The sequence below is a fragment of the Micropterus dolomieu genome, unplaced genomic scaffold (assembly GCF_021292245.1).
Source record: "Micropterus dolomieu isolate WLL.071019.BEF.003 ecotype Adirondacks unplaced genomic scaffold, ASM2129224v1 contig_13743, whole genome shotgun sequence".
Lineage (NCBI taxonomy): Eukaryota > Metazoa > Chordata > Actinopteri > Centrarchiformes > Centrarchidae > Micropterus > Micropterus dolomieu.
The window spans coordinates 15,154-34,138 of record NW_025742729.1 but is presented as its reverse complement, the minus strand read 5'-3'; the positions used below and the strand labels follow the sequence as shown (position 1 = coordinate 34,138).

At 40.7% G+C, this 18,985-nt stretch overlaps 2 protein-coding genes across 5 annotated transcripts in view; both read left to right on the top strand.

Moving 5' to 3' along the window:
- Window positions 1-3,471: 3,471 nt before the first annotated feature.
- Window positions 3,472-18,985, top strand: part of LOC123966576 (zinc finger protein 2-like) — a 17,219-nt gene continuing 1,705 nt past the window's right edge. Inside the window, exons 1-4 of one of the 4 annotated variants that reach the window (XM_046042714.1) lie at window positions 3,472-3,717; window positions 3,870-4,301; window positions 6,855-7,286; window positions 13,127-13,723. In XM_046042714.1, the coding sequence (XP_045898670.1) occupies window positions 3,546-3,717; window positions 3,870-4,301; window positions 6,855-7,286; window positions 13,127-13,723 (1,633 nt within the window). In that variant the 5' untranslated portion in view covers window positions 3,472-3,545. Of the gene's footprint in view, window positions 3,718-3,834; window positions 4,302-6,483; window positions 6,717-6,854; window positions 7,287-13,126; window positions 14,819-18,985 lie in introns of those variants that run through there. The other 3 variants (XM_046042711.1, XM_046042712.1, XM_046042713.1) reach the window with 3 other exon arrangements.
- Window positions 6,530-18,985, top strand: part of LOC123966577 (zinc finger protein 1-like) — a 23,856-nt gene continuing 11,400 nt past the window's right edge. The window contains exon 1 of the mRNA XM_046042715.1: window positions 6,530-6,571. Within this exon, the coding sequence (XP_045898671.1) occupies window positions 6,545-6,571 (27 nt within the window). The 5' untranslated portion in view covers window positions 6,530-6,544. The remainder of the gene's footprint in view (window positions 6,572-18,985) is intronic.

The window sequence follows — 18,985 nt, the reverse complement described above, 5'->3', positions numbered from 1 at the left end:
ATGTGCTTACTTATACAATAATAAAATAATAATAATATAATAATAATAAAATAAAATCAGACACAAACTACAGAGTAGACAACACTAATATACACACTATGAACAAAACAATATAGACATATTGACAAATAGTGCAGTTATCAGAATGCAAAGGATGCAAGAGTAAACTATTATTCTCATTATGTACATGTTGACGGTGGATATGATATACAGGTACACATACACATACATGCATACATGTACACAGTGTGATGGAACATAGTGCAAAGGATGCTGGAAAAAATAAACAAGACCTATGACCTGAGGTAGGTGTATTGGTATACAGTATATACAATATGTCATAGTATGAACAGCACTGAAATAGAGAATGGTGAATAAATAAATAATAAGTGGAAACCAGTAAACAGAGTTACTGGGTTATTGCACAGGAATTGTTCCTGACACTGTGTGTCAGAAATCAGCTGTTCATCAGAGTGATGGCTTGTGGGAAGAAACTGTTCCTGAGTCTGTTGGTTTTGGCGTACAGTGCTCTGTAGCGCCTACCAGAGGGGAGAAGCTGGAACAGGTTATATCCGGGGTGAGATGGATTTGCAGTGATGTTTCCTGCACGTTTCCTGACTCTGGAAATGTATAAGTCCTGAATGGAGGGCATGTTGGTACCGATGATTTTTTCTGCAGTCCTGACTGTCCGTTGTAGTCTGCTCCTGTCCTTTTTGCTGGCAGATCCAAACCAGACAGTGATGGAGGTGCAGAGGACAGACTGGATGATGGCTGTGTAGAAGTGGATCAGCAGCTCCTTAGGCAGGTTGAGCTTCCTGAGCTGGCGCAGGAAGTACATCCTCTGCTGGGCCTTCTTGATGATGGTGTCAGTGTTGGGCTCCCACTTCAGGTCCTGTGATATAGTGAAACCCAGAAACCTGAAGGATTCCACAGCAGACACAGGGCTGTTGAGTATGGTGATGGGGGGCAGAGTGGGGGGGCTCCTCCTGAAGAGAGTCGAGGTGTTGCAGGATGTAATGCAGACCCAAGTTGACAGCATCATCCACTGACCTGGTAACCCTGTAGGCAAACTGCAGGGGGTCCAGCAGGGGGCCTGTAATGTCCTTCAGGTGGGCCAACACCAGTCTTTCAAAGGACTTTATGACTACAGATGTCAGGGCGACGGGCCTGTAGTCATTCAGTCCAGAGATGGAGGGTTTTTTGGGACCAGGATGACTGTGGAGCGTTTGAAGCAGGAGGGAACTTCACACAGCTCCAGTGATTTGTTGAAGATCTGAGTGAAGATGGGGGCCAGCTGGTCCGCACAGATTTTCAGGCACGATGGTGAGTCACCGTCAGGTCCAGGTGCCTTCCTGATCTTCTGCCTTTGGAAGAGGTGGCTCACATCCTCTTCACAGATCTTGAGTGCAGGTGAGAGGTCAGAGGGGGAAGCGGTGGAATAGTATGAGCAGTTGAAAGTCCAATGTTTAAGAGCTCTTCTCTGGTAAAAGTTACCAGAGAGGGACGGCAGAAAACCGCGTTAATTAACAAAAACACAAAAAGCACTACAGAGCGTAATCCCGAGGCGGCCGTCTGCGGCGCCATCTTGATTATAAGATAAGGGCTTTTAAATTAAAAAGAAAAAAACGTTATAAATGAAAAGATTGGTTTTTTTTTACCTTCATTAGAATGATAATTAGAAATATATTGTATGTTTTCATTTAAAATCATTTGTTCATAGTAGTCATGTCTTGACAAAACAGTGAATGTAGTCACTTATAATATTTACTTATATTCATATTCTTACATATTCAACAGTTATGGATCCCATTTACCCGAGAGACTGACACCAACCGAGAGACCCATCTGTTGCTCTTCCTGCATCAAGTAGCAGCTTAGATGAAGATCTAGATTTGGATGTAACCAACCCATTTATTTTGTCATTCTTTTCGTTTTTATTACCGCATGTTGTGGAAATTGTTTGTATTTTCAGTTTTCTATTTATAATAATATTTTTATCAATAATTCCTTTTATATTTTCATCATGTTGTTTTTTTCTTAAGTTGTCTACGTTGTATTCCTTTTTCTTAATAAAATCTTTATATTTAATTTGTTTGCACAGATTAGCATTCATGACAACCTGTTATGTTTGAGTAAAAAAATCCTTTAGCCACTATTCTGTATTTATTAGAAGTAGATATGTCATTCAAAATCTGTGTATTTGGTCTATTGTTGGGCTATGGTTAGACGTCTGTTATCTTTTCACTGACAGCCCAAATTCAACCACGTTTTTAACCGAGTGAAGTCTGTGCAAGATGCATATAGACGACCGCTACCCTCCTTGTTTTGTAGACATCGCCCAACCCTACTGAACATAGTGTTTCTGCTGCTCCCTGATGAAAGATACCTGCTAATACCTGTTAAAAAAAAATAAAAAATTAAAACTGGACTCTGATGGTAAAAGTTTTAACAAGCTAGATAAACAAATAGCTTTGGTTTTATATTTGATTTGAAGACATTAATGTTTAAGCTGAGATTTACAAGAAATATATTCTGGCTAATGTGTAAAGGGAATACTGCTGGTAAAAAGCATCTTATTTGTTTAAAGTGTTTGCAAACCACATGTTATTGCACTTTTGTGTATATAGCAGTACATTTAAATTAAAAGAGCACAATACACTACTTTAGAATTCATTACATCACATGCCATCACCCAGACCTGCTTTCATGCCATAATTTGCCACACAGCCTGTGTTAGCACACAGTGGACTGGGGCAGATCCAGAAATTAGCACCCCTGTGTACTGAAGCAAGAATCAGTTTTTGATCTGAAATTGTTTTGAATTGAGAATCGATTTTGAATCTAATTGTGACCCAAAGAATTAGAATTGAATCATGAAATACCAAAAGATTCACTCCCTATAGTTAAAATAGTTACTTTGCAAGTTAATAAAAATCATTTATAATGAGCTTTATTATAATATTCATTGTTCAACTACCCAACAGGATGTAGAATGGACGAAAATGAATTTGGACTTGCTGCTACATATAAATGTTGACATCACTAATTAATATCAATTATATGATTATGTTGCGCTGCCAGAGGCCATTTGAATAATGATTAAGATAACATTTCTTACATTAAATATATTTTGCCAACAGTAGTTTTGTACTTTTACTGAGCAAACATTTTGAATGCGCTGTGAATTACTGTGGTATGTCTACTTAAACAATTTGAATACTTCTTCCACTAATGCCTATTTGTTTTTTTGCAAAATTATTATCTGCAAAGTAAAAAAAAAAGACGTCTGTGAGAGTAGTAGTCGATGAAGGAGTACCAAAATGCACTGTGAATTGAAGCGAGGTAGATGTACATCTTTGCTACTGATAATAAACACATTTTTAATAAAATGCCATCAGTTGAAGCGCACTCACGTCGGAACTTAACAGTGTGACATCCAGCGGAAGTAAACAATACAAGTGACAGCGTTAGCTGCGTTTGAATTCACTGGAAGTCTTTATTGTAGTTGTAGTGCCTCTAATTATTTCATTTGTAATTAAGCAACAATGTCTTCAGTTGAGTGTTTGAGAGAATTTGTCAACGAGCGACTAACTGCTGCTGCTGAAGAAATATTCGGAGTTTTAAAAAAAACGATCGTCGAGTACGAGGAAGAGATCGATCGTCAGCGCAGACTGCTGGATATCGTTTGGAAACCCGACATAAAGCTACACAGGACAGGTGTGTAAAATTTCATTATTTTAGTAATATAGGAATTTGATACAAAATCATAAGTGTTTAAATATATACTGGTGCTCATTTCCTCACGTGTGTGCTTCCTTTTCTTTCCCATCCCAGTAGTAGCCTGTTCCTTCTGTTCTCTGTCCCTCCAGAGCTCCCACAGCAACATGTCTGGAAGGAGGAGGAGGTTCTGGCTGACCAGCAGCTCTGTATTCAGGAGAGGAACTCCAGTCTGGACCAAGAGGACCCAGAGCCTCCACAGATTAAAGAGGAACAGGAGGAACTCTGTACCAGTCAGGAGGGAGAGCAGCTTGTACTGAAGCAGGAGACTGATACCTTTATGTTGACTCCTACTTATGAGGAAAGAGACCACAGTGAAGCAGAACTGAAAAGTGACCACCAGCTCCTCTCTCACAGCTGTCATGTAGCTGAGAGCCAAGATCAGAAAGGAGGCGAGCATGAAGACTCAGGATCAACTAGAGATGCAGAGCCAGAACAAAAGAATCAAGATCACAAAAGCAGAAGCCACAGAAACAATGTAAACAACTCTACCATGTCAGAGGTTCACCATAATCCTCACACAGGTAAAAACTCCTTCAAATGTGACACTTGTGGAAAATACTTTAAGTTTAAGTCACTACTGCAAACACACCTTAGAATTCACACATATGAGAAGCCATAGAATTGTGGCAGCTGTGGGAAAAGATTCAGTTACACATCGGATTTGAAAGCTCATAAGAATCCATGTCTTGTAAAACATGTGGGAAAGACTTGAGTCAAAGCAGTCACTTGAAAATCCACATCAGAACCCACACAAGTGAGAGGCCGTACCTTTGCAAGACCTGCGGGAAAAGATTAATATCTGCATCACAATTGAGTGTTCATACAAGAAGAACCCACACAGGTGAAAAACCATATTCTTGCAAAATATGTGGGAAAGATTTTAAATTTAGCAGCTAGTTGACACTCCACAGAAGAACCCACACAGGTGAGAAGCCATACTTTTGCGACACCTGCGGGAAAATATTCAGCGACCGTTCAGCATTGACAACACACATGAGAATCCACACAGGTGAGAAACCATATTCTTGCAAAACATGTGGGAAAGATTTTAGAACTAGCAGTGCCTTGAAAGTCCACATGAGAACCCACACGAGACAAACCTTGCTTTTGCACGACTTGCAGGAAAAGATTCTGTGACACTTCAGCATTAACAAAATGCGTAAGAATTCACACAGGTGAGAAGCCGTATAACTGTGAAACATGTGGAGTAGATTTCAGAACTAGTGGTCCGTTGAAAGTCCACATAAGAAGAGTTCAGACTGGTGAGAGGACATACTTTGTAAGACCTGCGGGAAAAGATTCTGTGACACTTCAGCATTGACAAAACGCGTAAGATTTCACACAGGTGAGAAGCCGTATTCTTGCAAAACACACGGGAAGTATTTTAGAACCAGCAATGCCTTGAAAATTCACATGAGAACCCGCACTGGTAAGAAGCAGTAGCTTTGCACAATCTGATGGAGAAGATATGCTTTTACGTATAATGTGGCACAGCACAGAAGATCACAGGCAAAAAAAACACCTGAGGATCGTTAGGAGGAGAGACCGTCCAGCTGAAACTCCTGTGGAGACGTGTTCACCTGTGATTGAAATCCATTTTTGCAATAGCTACATCTCTCAACTGAATGTAAAAGGTTTTCCATAAAATGAGATGTCAATTTCTTAGTGTAAAGTTTCCCTTCATGTGACTATGTGACTTATTGTGAAGGAATTTCTCCTTCATTAAGGCTAATATCACACAGGTTTCCCCAGGTCATGTCGGGGTCATATGCTGAGCTACAGGAAGCCAAAGGTAACATCCTGCTGCCTTGATAAAAATAAACTCTGTGATGCATTCTAAGTAACCTAAGGTTGAGAAGATCTTTTTTGTCTTTACAGACAAATTGTTTTATTTTTTATTTTTTTATTTTTAAGAACATTTATCTTCAAGAAGTAGTGGTTGCAACCAGGACTCAGGACTCTGAATACGCCTTTTAGGCTTCTTTGCTTTCTTGCACTCTAATTTCTGTCTTTTCTTTTTTATGTAGTTTTATTTTCAGCATTGCACAAATAAACCAAACTGAACTACGAAGTCAGATTTTACATTTGAGATTTACTGACATTACTGTTTTTTATTTAACATATAAGGAGTCCTATTAAATGGATAGTCTGGGTTTTTTGAAGTGGGGCTGTATGAGAAACTTATGCATAGTCAGTGTATTACCTGCAGTAGATGGCGGTGGGCGCATCCCCAGTTTGGAGAAACAGAGATTTGTACCGGCACTGAAGCAAAATAATATACTGCAGTGGACAGGGTCAGTAGCAAAACCTATTTTAGCCACCTAAAATAAAAGCAGCAAATCTTCACATTTGTGAAACCAGAACCATGAAATGTTTTACATGAAATATGTATTAAGCGATTATCAAAAGATATTTCTGTCAGTCAACTAATGAACTAGATGTACTTGTATAAACTGTTGAGTAGTTTTTAGCAGTAGTAATTTATCATATTTCATATATTATCAGGATTTTTAAAACTATAAATATGAATGTAAAAATCTTACTATGTAAAGTAACTATTAACTGAAGCTGAAAATACATGTAGTGAAGTAAAAAGTACAATATTTCTCATATATATATATATATATATATATATATATATATATATATATATACACACAATGTGACACCCAGCGGAAGTAAACACACCAAGTGTGGTGAATTCGCAGGAAGGTTTTATTGTAGTCGTAGCGTCGCTAATTATTACATTTTTAATTAAGCAACAATGTCTTCAGTTGAGTGTTTGAGAGAGGTTGTAAGAGAGCGACTAACTGCTGCTGCTGAAGAAATATTCGGAGTTTTTATAAAAACTATCATCGAGTACGAGGAAAAGATCGATCGTCAGCGCAGACTGCTGGATATCATTTTGAAACCCGAAATAAAGTTACACAGGATAGGTGTGTAAAACTTCATTGTTTAGTAACACAAAACAGGGATTTATATATTATCCAAAGTATTTAAATATATACTGGTACTGCATCTTGTTCTTTCCCATCCCAGTAGTAACCTGTTCCTTCTGTTCTCTGTCCCTCCAGAGCTCCCACAGCAACATGTCTGGAAGGAGGAGGAGGTTCTGGCTGACCAGCAGCTCTGTATTCAGGAGAGGAACTCCAGTCTGGACCAAGAGGACCCAGAGCCTCCACAGATTAAAGAGGAACAGGAGGAACTCTGTACCAGTCAGGAGGGAGAGCAGCTTGTACTGAAGCAGGAGACTGATACCTTTATGTTGACTCCTACTTATGAGGAAAGAGACCACAGTGAAGCAGAACTGAAAAGTGACCACCAGCTCCTCTCTCACAGCTGTCATGTAGCTGAGAGCCAAGATCAGAAAGGAGGCGAGCATGAAGACTCAGGATCAACTAGAGATGCAGAGCCAGAACAAAAGAATCAAGATCACAATAGCAGAAGCCACAGAAACAATGTAAACAACTTTACCATGTCAGAGGTTCACCATAATCCTCACACAGGTAAAAACTCCTTCAAATGTGACACATGTGGAAAAGATTTTAACTATAAGTCTATATTGCAGATTCACCAGCGAAGTCACACAGGTGAGAAGCCATATTCTTGCAGCAGCTGTGGAAAAAGATTTAGTAACACATCACAATTGAACGTTCATATGAGAATCCACACAGATGAGAAACCATTTTCTTGCAAAACATGTGGGAAAGACTTCAGAACTAACAGTAACTTGAAACTCCACATAAGAACCCACACAGGTGAGAAACCACATTCTTGCAAAACATGTGGGAAAGATTTAAGAACCGTCAGTGCCTTATATGTCCACATGAGAATCCACACAGGGGAGAGGCCGTACCTTTGCAAGACCTGCGGAAAAAGATTCATTCAGATGTCAGGTTTATCAAGTCATATGAGAACCCACACAGGTGAGAAGCCGTATTTTTGTGAAACATGTGGAAAATATTTCAGAATTAGTAGTCAGTTGAAACTCCACATGAGAAGTCATACAGGTGAGAGGCCATTTATTTGCAAGACCTGCGGGAAAAGATTCTCTCAGATTTCAGGCTTATCAGGTCACATGAGAACCCACACAGGTGAAAAGCCATATTCTTGCAAAATATGCATGAGATCTTTTAGACAGAGTGGTGGCTTGACAGTCCACATGAGAACGCACACAGGTGAGAAGCCGTACCTTTGCAAGACCTGCGGAAAAGGATTCTGTGACACTTCAACATTGACCTCACATGTAAGAATCCACACGGGTGAGAAGCCATATTCTTGCGCAACATGTGGGAAATCTTTTAGACACAGTAATAGCTTGGCGGTCCACACGAGAACCCACTCTGGTAAAAAGCCATAGCTTTGCATGATCTGTGGGAAAAGATAGGTGTTTGCATCTAATTTGACACAGCTAAGAAGATCACATACAAGCAAGTAGTCTTGTATTTGCTAAACATGTGGGAGACGATACAGTTTTAGAGGTTTGTGTTCCAAACACACACGAGCTCACAGAAGTGAGGCGCTGCATATTTGCAGCACTTACTCAACTTATATATTGTCTGACACAGCTGCCTTGATCTGGATGAACCCTTTGACCCATTTTCTAGGTAACCAAAGGGTTGGTTTTATCTTTATTTTGTTTCTTTAAAGACAAAGCTGTCTTTAGAAAGTGTTTTGAATGATGTAACTTAGGTTAACTAACTTTCTTCTAGGTTTGTTTTTCTGTGCTCTTCTTTCATTGCTGTATATGCCTGTTTGTGTGTTTTGTGAAAATACATATTGTTCTGTTGTGTTTGTTTTTTAATGACTATAATGTCCTTTTTAAAATTTCTTTAAATAGGAGACTCTAAATTAGCCTTTCAGCTAATTTTCTCTTCAATGTAATAACTGATTTTTGTATTGCATGTATTTGTAGTTTCATTACTGTGCAAATAAACTAAACTGAACTAAAGTCAGATTTTACATTTACGTGACTTTTCTGTATTATAAGAAGTCCTATTAAATGTTTACAATTTACATTTAGTTGACACTTTTATCCAAAGCGACTTACAATTGCTATATATGTCAGAGGTCGCACGCCTCTGGAGCAACTAGGAGTTAAGTGTCTTGCTCAGGGACACCGTCACCACCCCATAGATATACTATATATGACTTCTACGTAGTTACAATAGTTACTTTGCAGGTTAAGATTTTAAATATACTTTTATACTTATAATGGGCTCATAAAAACTATTAATTGTTACAATATCCAACAGGATGTAAAACTAAGCACAACGTTTACTAACTGCACACATGTTACATGTTATATCAGTATTTTAAATCAAATATATAATTATGTGGCACAGACAGAGGCTATTCTGTGTAATGATTAATTTAACGTTTCTTACTTTGAATATATCTGAATAGATGCACATCTGCATAACTAACATTCTGAATGCACGGTGAATGACATTATGGAATTTCTACGTAAACAATCTGAATACTGTTTCCAGCACTGCTTTTTTTTTTGTTAAATTATCTGCGAAGTAACAAAAAAAGACATCTGTTTGTTAAAAGCTGTAGTTCAGAAAAGAGTACCAAATAAATTTCCTTGTGGAACGAAGTGAGGTAGATGTACATCTATGTTACTGATAATAAACACTTTTAGAATAAAAGGCCATCATTTGATCAGCAATTCTGCTCCTCCATTGGCAAAGAAAGAAAATTAGGTGACATGTCAATGATTACAAAGATGAGTGGGAAAGAAAAACAGTTAAAAATCCAGGGCTGATAAATGGAGAATACCTGGCAATTAGAAATAAGGAGAAAGCCGACCTACTGGCTAAGAGATTTGCAAGTGTAGTAATGAAATACATAATGTGAAGTAATTAATGGGTACTATGACACAGGTTTCCGCAGGTCATGATAGGGTCAATAGTAGAGCTGAATTTAACCAAGGATGACAGTCCCTCCAAACTGCAGGACTCTGTCTCTCCTCTCTGCCTGCTTGTCGACTGACACAACTGAGTTGATAATGATGCACTGTTATAAATTTGTTAAGTAACCCAATGTCCTGATAATCTTTTGTTTCAGTACAGACAGACTGAATGGCTGTAAATAGAAAGTGTTTCATGTGTCTTGATTTGAACCAGTAACCAATAGAGTCTTCACACATGTATTGATGGGTGAACTTCAATCTCTTATTTGAACACTTAGTGAATTTCTATAGATCTAGGAAGGATAAATATCCCCAGACAGGAAGTATTCTTCAGATTTGGTGTTGGTACGGTGTATGTTGACACTATGTCCACGGTCGGCCTCAAAAAACAACGCAATGATACGTCTTCACCAGTCTCTGAAACGACTCCATCACACCTGAACCTGGCTTACAATATTTTAGAACAAATAAGCAATGGAAAAAGTTTAAGAGCAAATACTGATTTAACAAAGATAAAGGATAGGGATATATCGACGCTTGACATAATGATAAATGTGCATGGAGGAATCATGTTAAACAGGTTGAATCAAAGTGAATCTTGTGAGATCAGTTTCTGGTTATGAATGGGGAGCAGATAAACAATCTTTATCAATATCAAAATATCAATCAATATTTATAGAGCTTTAAAGCGGCAGTCGTTAACAACTAAGCATAATGCAAAATCTTCTGTTTCTGCTGCTCGTATCACTCCCTTAAGCCCCTCACACCAAATCCACAAGTTCGTACAGCAGAAGAAAGACCCAGCAAAACCTTGCAGGGCTCGCTCTCCACGAAGAGGGTCTTGCCAAGACATTGGTCCATCTTGCATCTTGAAGACGCCCCTTCAACGTGGCCCAGGCTTCAGAGGCAGCTGTGACAACATCTAACAAGTTAATGTGAGGCTAGTACACCACAGTCGCCCTTATAAAGTTATTCCCCATTGTTTGTCATCATGACTCTTTGCCCAAAGCTACGTGTGGAGCGGGGAAATGATCGCATAGGTTTTTTTTTTACTGTACGCTGCTGTTCACAAAGGAAGGACAGTTCTTCATTAGTGGTGGTTGTTTATCAGACATTGTGTTTGCAAACGTTCTGAAGCCGCACTGAAGACATTGAGCTTAACTGAGTGACAGCATGCGCAAGAGGCTACACTGTGTGTGCACGAGCAGTGGTTGACGCTGAGTTAGACAATCCTGCTGGCTCTGATTGGTTGTTCTGACTCAGGCTTGGTGGTTTCTTGCAAGTGGCGTTAGGAGATGTAGGATGAGCCAGAGGAACCTCATTTTATTTACACATATGATTCACACATTATCTGTGGGAGCCATTTCAATGTTTTATGTCCAGGTTTAGGTGGTACTAGGGTGCTGGCATAGCTAATGGGGGCTCATCTACTTAGGAGGGCAGGGGCAATGTTGCCAGAGGGGAAAAGCCAACTAGTTTTTGACTGCCAACGATGCAGCAGCTGTGACTGTTTGTTTGATGTATATTAGGAGACTGTCAATGGAGAAGGAATATTGTATCATTATGGATGTTGAAGACCGCATGTGCAACAATAAATCATATCTCTCATTATGACAGAGAAGAAAGCAGAAGTTGAACTCTTGTTGCATTCTTTCTAAACGGAACAAAGGTGCTGCGCGTCAACTACCTTAACCCTCTGTGTAGCCATCAGCTGCTTTAAGTTTAGGCTTAGCTGTTAAATTATCTGTCTCATGCATTACTGTCAGGATATTTGGACAGTTTTAGGAAAAGAAACGGAAGAGAAAATCATTCATTTCAAACAGTTGAAAGCGGAAAGAAAATCGACATGGACAGTACAATTACCAATAATTTTTTCTTAAGTACAGTACTGAACTAAATATACATTATACTTACTGTCCACCACTACTGATAATTATCACAAGTTTTGAATAAAATCAGAAAAAAGCGGAACGAAAAGCTCCTGCACTGCTACTGTCGGAGCATAACAGTGTGACATCCAGCGGAAGTAAACAAACGCCAGAGTTAGCCGCGTGTGCTGGATTCGCTGGAAGATTTTATTGTAGTTGTAGTTCCGCTAATTATTACTTTTGTAACTGAGCAGCAATGTCTTCAGTTGAGAGTTTGAGAGAGTTTGTCAACGAGCGACTAACTGCTGCTGCTGAAGAAATATTCGGAGTTTTAAAAAAAACTATCGTCGAGTACGAGGAAGAGATCGATCGTCAGCGCAGACTGTTGGATATCGTTTGGAAACCCGACATAAAGCTACACAGGACAGGTGTGTAAAGCTTCATTATTTTAGTAACAGAAAAAGGGATTATATATATTATATATATACACATATAATCCAAAGTGTTTATTATATACTAGGGTGACCATATTTTGGTTTTCAAAAAAGAGGACAGTGCGGGCAGACGACACCCGCTGTGGTTGAAAGGTTGGAGCTAAAGAAGATTCAAGTAATTTGTGTGTAATGTTTTAGTATCGTATATTACTGTATAACTGCAATATTATAACACTGAAAGTTTAATGTTGCTATAATACTGTTATATTAATAGGTTAAACTTTATCTGCCGGTCTTCCTACAGGTTCTTCATTGTAGTCCTATTTCTAACATTTCAGCAGCTTATTAGTTGAGATTCAACTGAGTCACAAATGAAACCCTATTCTGTATTGTTAAGGTTTGATTAGGGATGATGTTTCAGTATAATTTCAGATAAGTGTCCTATATAGATTACCACTAGTATATTATTAATTCTAGTTACAGCAGTTTCATTATCGTATGTTGTTCTCATTCAATGAAAATACAGCAAGTATATGCTCTATGTAGTGGTCATACTCTAATTTGTTAATGCTGCTGAGTGCTAACTTGTCAATAATCAAACATTCACGTAAAATCAGTTCAACATTTCTAAAGTTTGCTGTAGCAAACCAGGCCCCAGCCAGGCTGTGATTGGTCGGTTCAAGAAAAGTGCCATTAATGGGCAACTTTATGCACATGCTTGAATAAAAAACACACACAATCTTCTCTCTGCTCCTGGCAGAAAAAAGTACTGGCAGCTTTTGAGAAGTGCACAAAAAAAGTCCCTGTACACAAAGAGTAAAATGTACCGTTGAGTGCCGGGCCACTTCAAGCACTGCGTTTGGGTGTTTTTTACACTGTTGAAGCGCCATGTGCCACTGTTGAAAAGCAAACTGCTGCTCTGTCTCTGGCTGTTGCCATGGTGCTGAGGGTAATGACTGAGGTGGGACCTAACGAGAAAGATCAAAGCAACGCACACATTGATTGCCAAAAGATCCCAAAAAAGGGAAACTCTAATATATACTGGTACTCATTTCCTCACGTGTCTGCATGTTTTTTTCTTTCCCATCCCAGTAGTAGCCTGTTCCTTCTGTTCTCTGTCCCTCCAGAGCTCCCACAGCAACATGTCTGGAAGGAGGAGGAGGTTCTGGCTGACCAGCAGCTCTGTATTCAGGAGAGGAACTCCAGTCTGGACCAAGAGGACCCAGAGCCTCCACAGATTAAAGAGGAACAGGAGGAACTCTGTACCAGTCAGGAGGGAGAGCAGCTTGTACTGAAGCAGGAGACTGATACCTTTATGTTGACTCCTACTTATGAGGAAAGAGACCACAGTGAAGCAGAACTGAAAAGTGACCACCAGCTCCTCTCTCACAAAAACTCTTTCAAATGTGACACATGTGTAAAAGACTTCAACTATGTGTCAATATTGCAGACACATATGAGAATTCACACAGATGAGAAGCCATATTCTTGCAGCAGCTGTGGAAAAAGATTGAGTAACACATCAGATTTGAATGCTCATATAAGAAACCACACAGCTGAGAAACCATTTTCTTGTAAAACATGTGGGAAAGATTTCAGAACTAGCAGTCACTTGAAAGTCCACATGAGAACCCACACAGCTGAGAAACCATTTTCTTGTAAAACATGTGGGAAATCTTTCAGACGGTTGGCTCACTTGAACGACCACATAAGAATCCACACAGGTGAGAGGCCTTATTCCTGCAAAACATGTGGAAAGAATTTCATAGAGAGTACTAAGTTGAAAATTCACATAAGAAGAGCTCACACTGGTGAGAAGCCATACCTTTGCAAGACCTGCGGGAAAGGATTTGTTGTCACTTCAGCATTGAAAGCACACATAAGAATCCACACAGGTGAGAAACCGTATCCTTGCAAAACATGTGGGAAAGATTTTCGAACAAGCTACTGCTTGAAAGTCCACATGAGAACCCACACAGGGGAGAAACTGTATTCTTGTACAACATGTGGGAAAGATCTTAAAACTAGCTATGGCTTGAAACTCCACATGAGAGCCCACACAGGTGAGAAGCCATTCTGTTGCAAAACATGTGGGAACAGATTCCATAACATTTCAGCATTGACATCACACGTAAGAATTCACACAGGAGAGAAGCCGTTTAACTGTGAAACATGTGGAATGGATTTCAGAACTAGTGGTCACTTAAAAGTCCACATAAAAACCCACACTGGTGTTAAGCCATAGCTTTGCATAATCTGCAGTAAAAAGATAAGCTTTTGTGTCTAATTTGAAATGGCACCGCATACAGGCAAGTAACTTAAATCATACATGAAAAAAAAAAACACACGAGGATCAATAGACAGGAGGAGAAAGCATCCAGCTGAAACTCGTGTTCACCTGTGAATGAAATATACTTTTGCAATAGCTACATCTCTCAACTGAATGTAAAATGATTTCCAAAAAATGAGACATCAGTTTCTTAGTGTAAAGTTTCCCTTCATGTGACTGTATTACTTATTGTAAAGGAATTTCTCCTTCAGTAAGGCTAATATCAAACAGGTTTCCCCAGGTCATATAAGGGTTATTTGCTGAACTACAGCAAACCGAAGGTGACATCCTGTGACTCTCTAAAACAGGTCAGATTCTGTCTCCTCTCTGTCTGTTCAGTTGACTGTCTGACGCTGCTGCCTTGATCAGGATGAACTCTGTGATCCATTCTCTTGGTAACCCAAGGTCTAGGGCCCGGTTGTTCAAAAAGTGTAATCTGGACAGGCACGTCCACACATAGACATCAAAAGGGGCTTCAGCACCTGCCCTTTTTTTCTGGGATGCTTGTGTTTTTTGTTGTTTTTTTTTTCAATAAATAAATATATAGTATATTTATTCCTGTTTGCAACAGATTCCCTGTCAAACATATTTATTGGGGGAAAAAAATCTAAATAGGCTACCCCCCCCCTACGAAAGCTGTTCATCAGAGTGATGGCTTGTGGGAAGAAACTGTTCCTGAATCTGTTGGTTTTTCTACCAGAGGGGAGAAGCTGGAACAGATTGTGTCCGAGGTGAGATGGATTTGCAGTGATGTTTCCTGCCCGTTTCCTGACTCTGGAAATGTATAAGTCCTGAATGGAGGGCAGGCTGGCACCGATGATTTTTTCTGCAGTCCTGACTGTCTGTTGTAGTCTGCTCCTGTCCTTTTTGCTGGCAGATCCAAACCAGACAGCGATGGAGGTGCAGAGGACAGACTGGATGATGGCTGTGTAGAAGTGGATCAGCAGCTCCTTAGGCAGGTTGAGCTTCCTGAGCTGGCGCAGGAAGTACATCCTCTGCTGGGCCTTCTTGATGATGGTGTCAGTGTTGGGCTCCCACTTCAGGTCCTGTGATATAGTGAAACCCAGAAACCTGAAGGATTCCACAGCAGACACAGGGCTGTTGAGTATGGTGATGGGGGGCAGAGTGGGGGGGCTCCTCCTGAAGTCCACAATTATCTCCACAGTTTTGAGCGTGTTAAGATCCAGGTTGTTCTGGCAGCACCAGAGAGTCAGCTGATCAACCTCCTGTCTGTAGGCCGACTCATCACCATCCCGGATGAGGCCGATGACCGTTGTGTCGTCAGCGAACTTCAGGAGTTTGACAGATAGGTCTCCTGAGGTGAAGTCATTGGTGTAGAGGGACAGGAGCAGTGGGGAGAGCACACACCTCTGGAGGGCGCCAGTGTTGATAATCCGGGTGCTGGATGTGATGTTTCCCAGCCTCACCTGCTGACTCCTGTCAGTCAGGAAATTTGTGATCCACTGACAGGTGGAGGCTGGCACAGTGAGTTTGGTGCTGAGGATGTCCGGGATGATGGTGTTGAACGCCGAGCTTAAGTCCACAAACAGGATCCTAGCATATGTCCCTGGAGAGTCAAGGTGTTGCAGGATGTGATGCAGACCCAAGTTGACAGCATCATCCACTGACCTGTTAGCCCTGTAGGCAAACTGCAGGGGGTCCAGCAGGGGGCCTGTATTGTCCTTCAGGTGGGCCAACACCAGTCTTTCAAAGGACTTTATGACTACAGATGTCAGGGCAACGGGCCTGTAGTCATTCCGTCCAGAGATGGAGGGCTTTTGGGGACCGGGATGACTGTGGAGCGTTCGAAGCAGGAGGGAACTTCACTCAGCTCCAGTGATCTGTTGAAGATCTGAGTGAAGATGGGGGCCAGCTGGTCCACACAGATTTTCAGGCACGATGGTGAGACACCGTCAGGTCCAGGAGCCTTCCTGATCTTTAAGAGGTGGCTCACGTCCTCTTCACAGATCTTGAGTGCAGGTGAGAGCTCAGAGGGGGAAGGTGACTGTTTGAAGATGGCGTTGGAGTGGGGGAGAGGTGTGACTCTGGGCTTTTCAAACCTACAGTAGAAACCATTCAGCTCGTCTGCCAGTCGTTGAGTACCAACAGTGTTGGGGGATGGTCTCTTGTAGTTTGTGAGTGTCCGTAGGCTTCTCCACAATGACGCAGGGTCGTTGGCTGCAAAGCTGTTATTTAGCTTTTGAACAGGGGGTTTTTGGTTGGCTGATGTAAGATGTCACAGTGTCAGTTAGTTCGTCCAGGTCAGTGTCTGCAGCCTCAAAAACACTCCAGTCAGTGCAGTCAAAGCAGGCCTGTAACTCCAGCTTTGACTTGTTGGTCCATCTTTTCATAGTCTTTACAACAGGTTTAGCAGATTTCAGTTTTTGCCTGTGTGTCGGAATAAGATGAACCAGACAGTGATCAGAGAGTCCCAAGGCTGCACGGGGAACAGATCGATAGGCGTCCTTTAATGTTGTGTAGCAGTGGTCCAGTGTGTTAGTGTCCCTGGTGGGACATATATAATATACTTTGGGATTTCATGACTGAGGTTTGCTTTGTTAAAGTCCCCAAGAACAATGAGCAGGGCGTCTGGATGTTTTTCCTCCACGTTAGATATCTGGTTGGCCAGGTGTAGTAACGCCTCACTAACACAGGCCAGAGGTGGCATGTAAACAGCGACCAGAACAAACGAGGAAAACTCCCACAGTGAATAAAACAGTTTGTAGTTTATAAATAATGTCTAAGTGAGGCCTGCATGATTGATGAACACTGACATCTGTGCACCAACCTTCGTTTATATAGAAACAGAGTCTGCCTCCCCGTGTTTTTCCTGTGAGCTCCCTTTCGCACTTCGCGCGGATGAGATTATATCCCGGTAGGTAAGTGCGCTGTCCGGGATACACTCGGTGAACCAGGATTCGGTAAAACAGAGGGCGGCAGATCTGCAGAAGTCCAAGTTAGTTCTGTTGAGGAACAGTTCGTCCATTTTGTTGGCCAGAGAGCAGACATTCGGCAGGTGAATTGAAGGGAGCGCAGTGCGAAATCCCCGCTATTTAGCCAGCGCGCCTGCACGTTTTCCCCTGCGCTGTTTCTGAAGGATCCCAAACAGAGCTGCTGCTCCTCCGACTAATAACTCTGGGAAAGTTCCAGGGTCAATAAAGAGCGGTGGAATAGTATGAGCAGTAGAAAGTCCAATGTGTAAGAGCTCTTCTCTGGTAAAAGTTACCAGAGAGGGACGGCAGAAAACACAAAAGCACTACGGAGCGTAATCCCGAGGCGGCCGTCTGCAGCGCCATCTTGGAAGATCATAAATTAGCTGAAGTTTAGCTAAGGCAATATCTCATGGCCAAACAACCTAATGTACTGATGGAGACGCTGCAGGTGAACACAGTAACATTTGTGTCTAATAACGTCATCACTATCGCCACATTGATATGCAAATGAGGCGTTAACTAATTAAAATGCGCCAATTTGCACACATTTGAGTCACTGCGGGTGAATGGGGAAAAGAAAATAACTAAAGCATATCACCACAGAACTTCCCCAGTTAATGACTTACATCAAGAGTATTTCCTGTGAAATGTTCTTTGTAAATATGCAGATTAGCTTGTTTTGGGTAATACAGAATAAATCTACAGATGCAAATAGAGGTTAGTAGGCTTAAAACCAACACCATCTAAAGGTGTATTCTTGAAGTTTTATTTCCATTACAGTAAAAGAAGACATGGAAGCAAAATAGACCAAAGTCTCAAAATTGACCACTACATGAAAAAGTGCCTTAAAGAGTAACTTCATAGTTTTGATGGTCGGCTCCTCATCTAATAACTCTCCATTCTGTTAGTTTGTTGTATGCTGATAGATCCTTACATAATACAGACAGCCCTCGTTCAAATGTGTCCATGTCACCATCAGTAATTTCTTTTGTTTGTGTGTGTAACATAATAGCAATAATTTATTTGTATCAATACATTAATGTATTCAGGCAATTCAGTATTCTGTTGCTTGGCTGTGTGAAGCTGAAGGTTATCTTTACTCATTTGGCATCTTGCTTGTGAAACAAAAAGTAAAAGTATTTAGATAACATTTATTTTAATTATGCCTGCAGCCCAATGCCAGTTTAGTGTGAAGTATTAATGAAGTGTAAGAATTGAAAGGATTTATTGTGTGAAAAACAAACAAATTAATGAAACTGTCATAAATATATATACTTGAAACTAGTAGCATAGAAAACATGCACATTGTGGCATAGTTTGCTTTGCTGTCACCTGCTCTTATGATAAACCTAGTGAATACTAAAGAAGACCGTGGTCTGTGTGAACTGATTATTTTGTAGAAAAGTAAAATTGTTGAGTTAATATATTCTCTTGTTTTTAAAAAAAAAAAAAAAAAAAAAAAAAAGCGCCCTTTTTTCTCCACTTGAGCCCCTTCCCACCAAAATGTCTGCACGTCCCTGAATATCGAATTGGGAAATCTCATGTTTTGCTATCCAGGATCACGTAATCAATCTTACCTTTGTACCGGTTTTTCAAAGCCACTGTCAGGACCGGGGCCAGAAACTCAGACTCAGACCAGAGTAGGTTCAATGGGAGAATTTATTTAACAAGTGAGAACAGAGATGGGGCTTGGGGGGGGGGGGGGGGCGTTCCAAGGGACATGA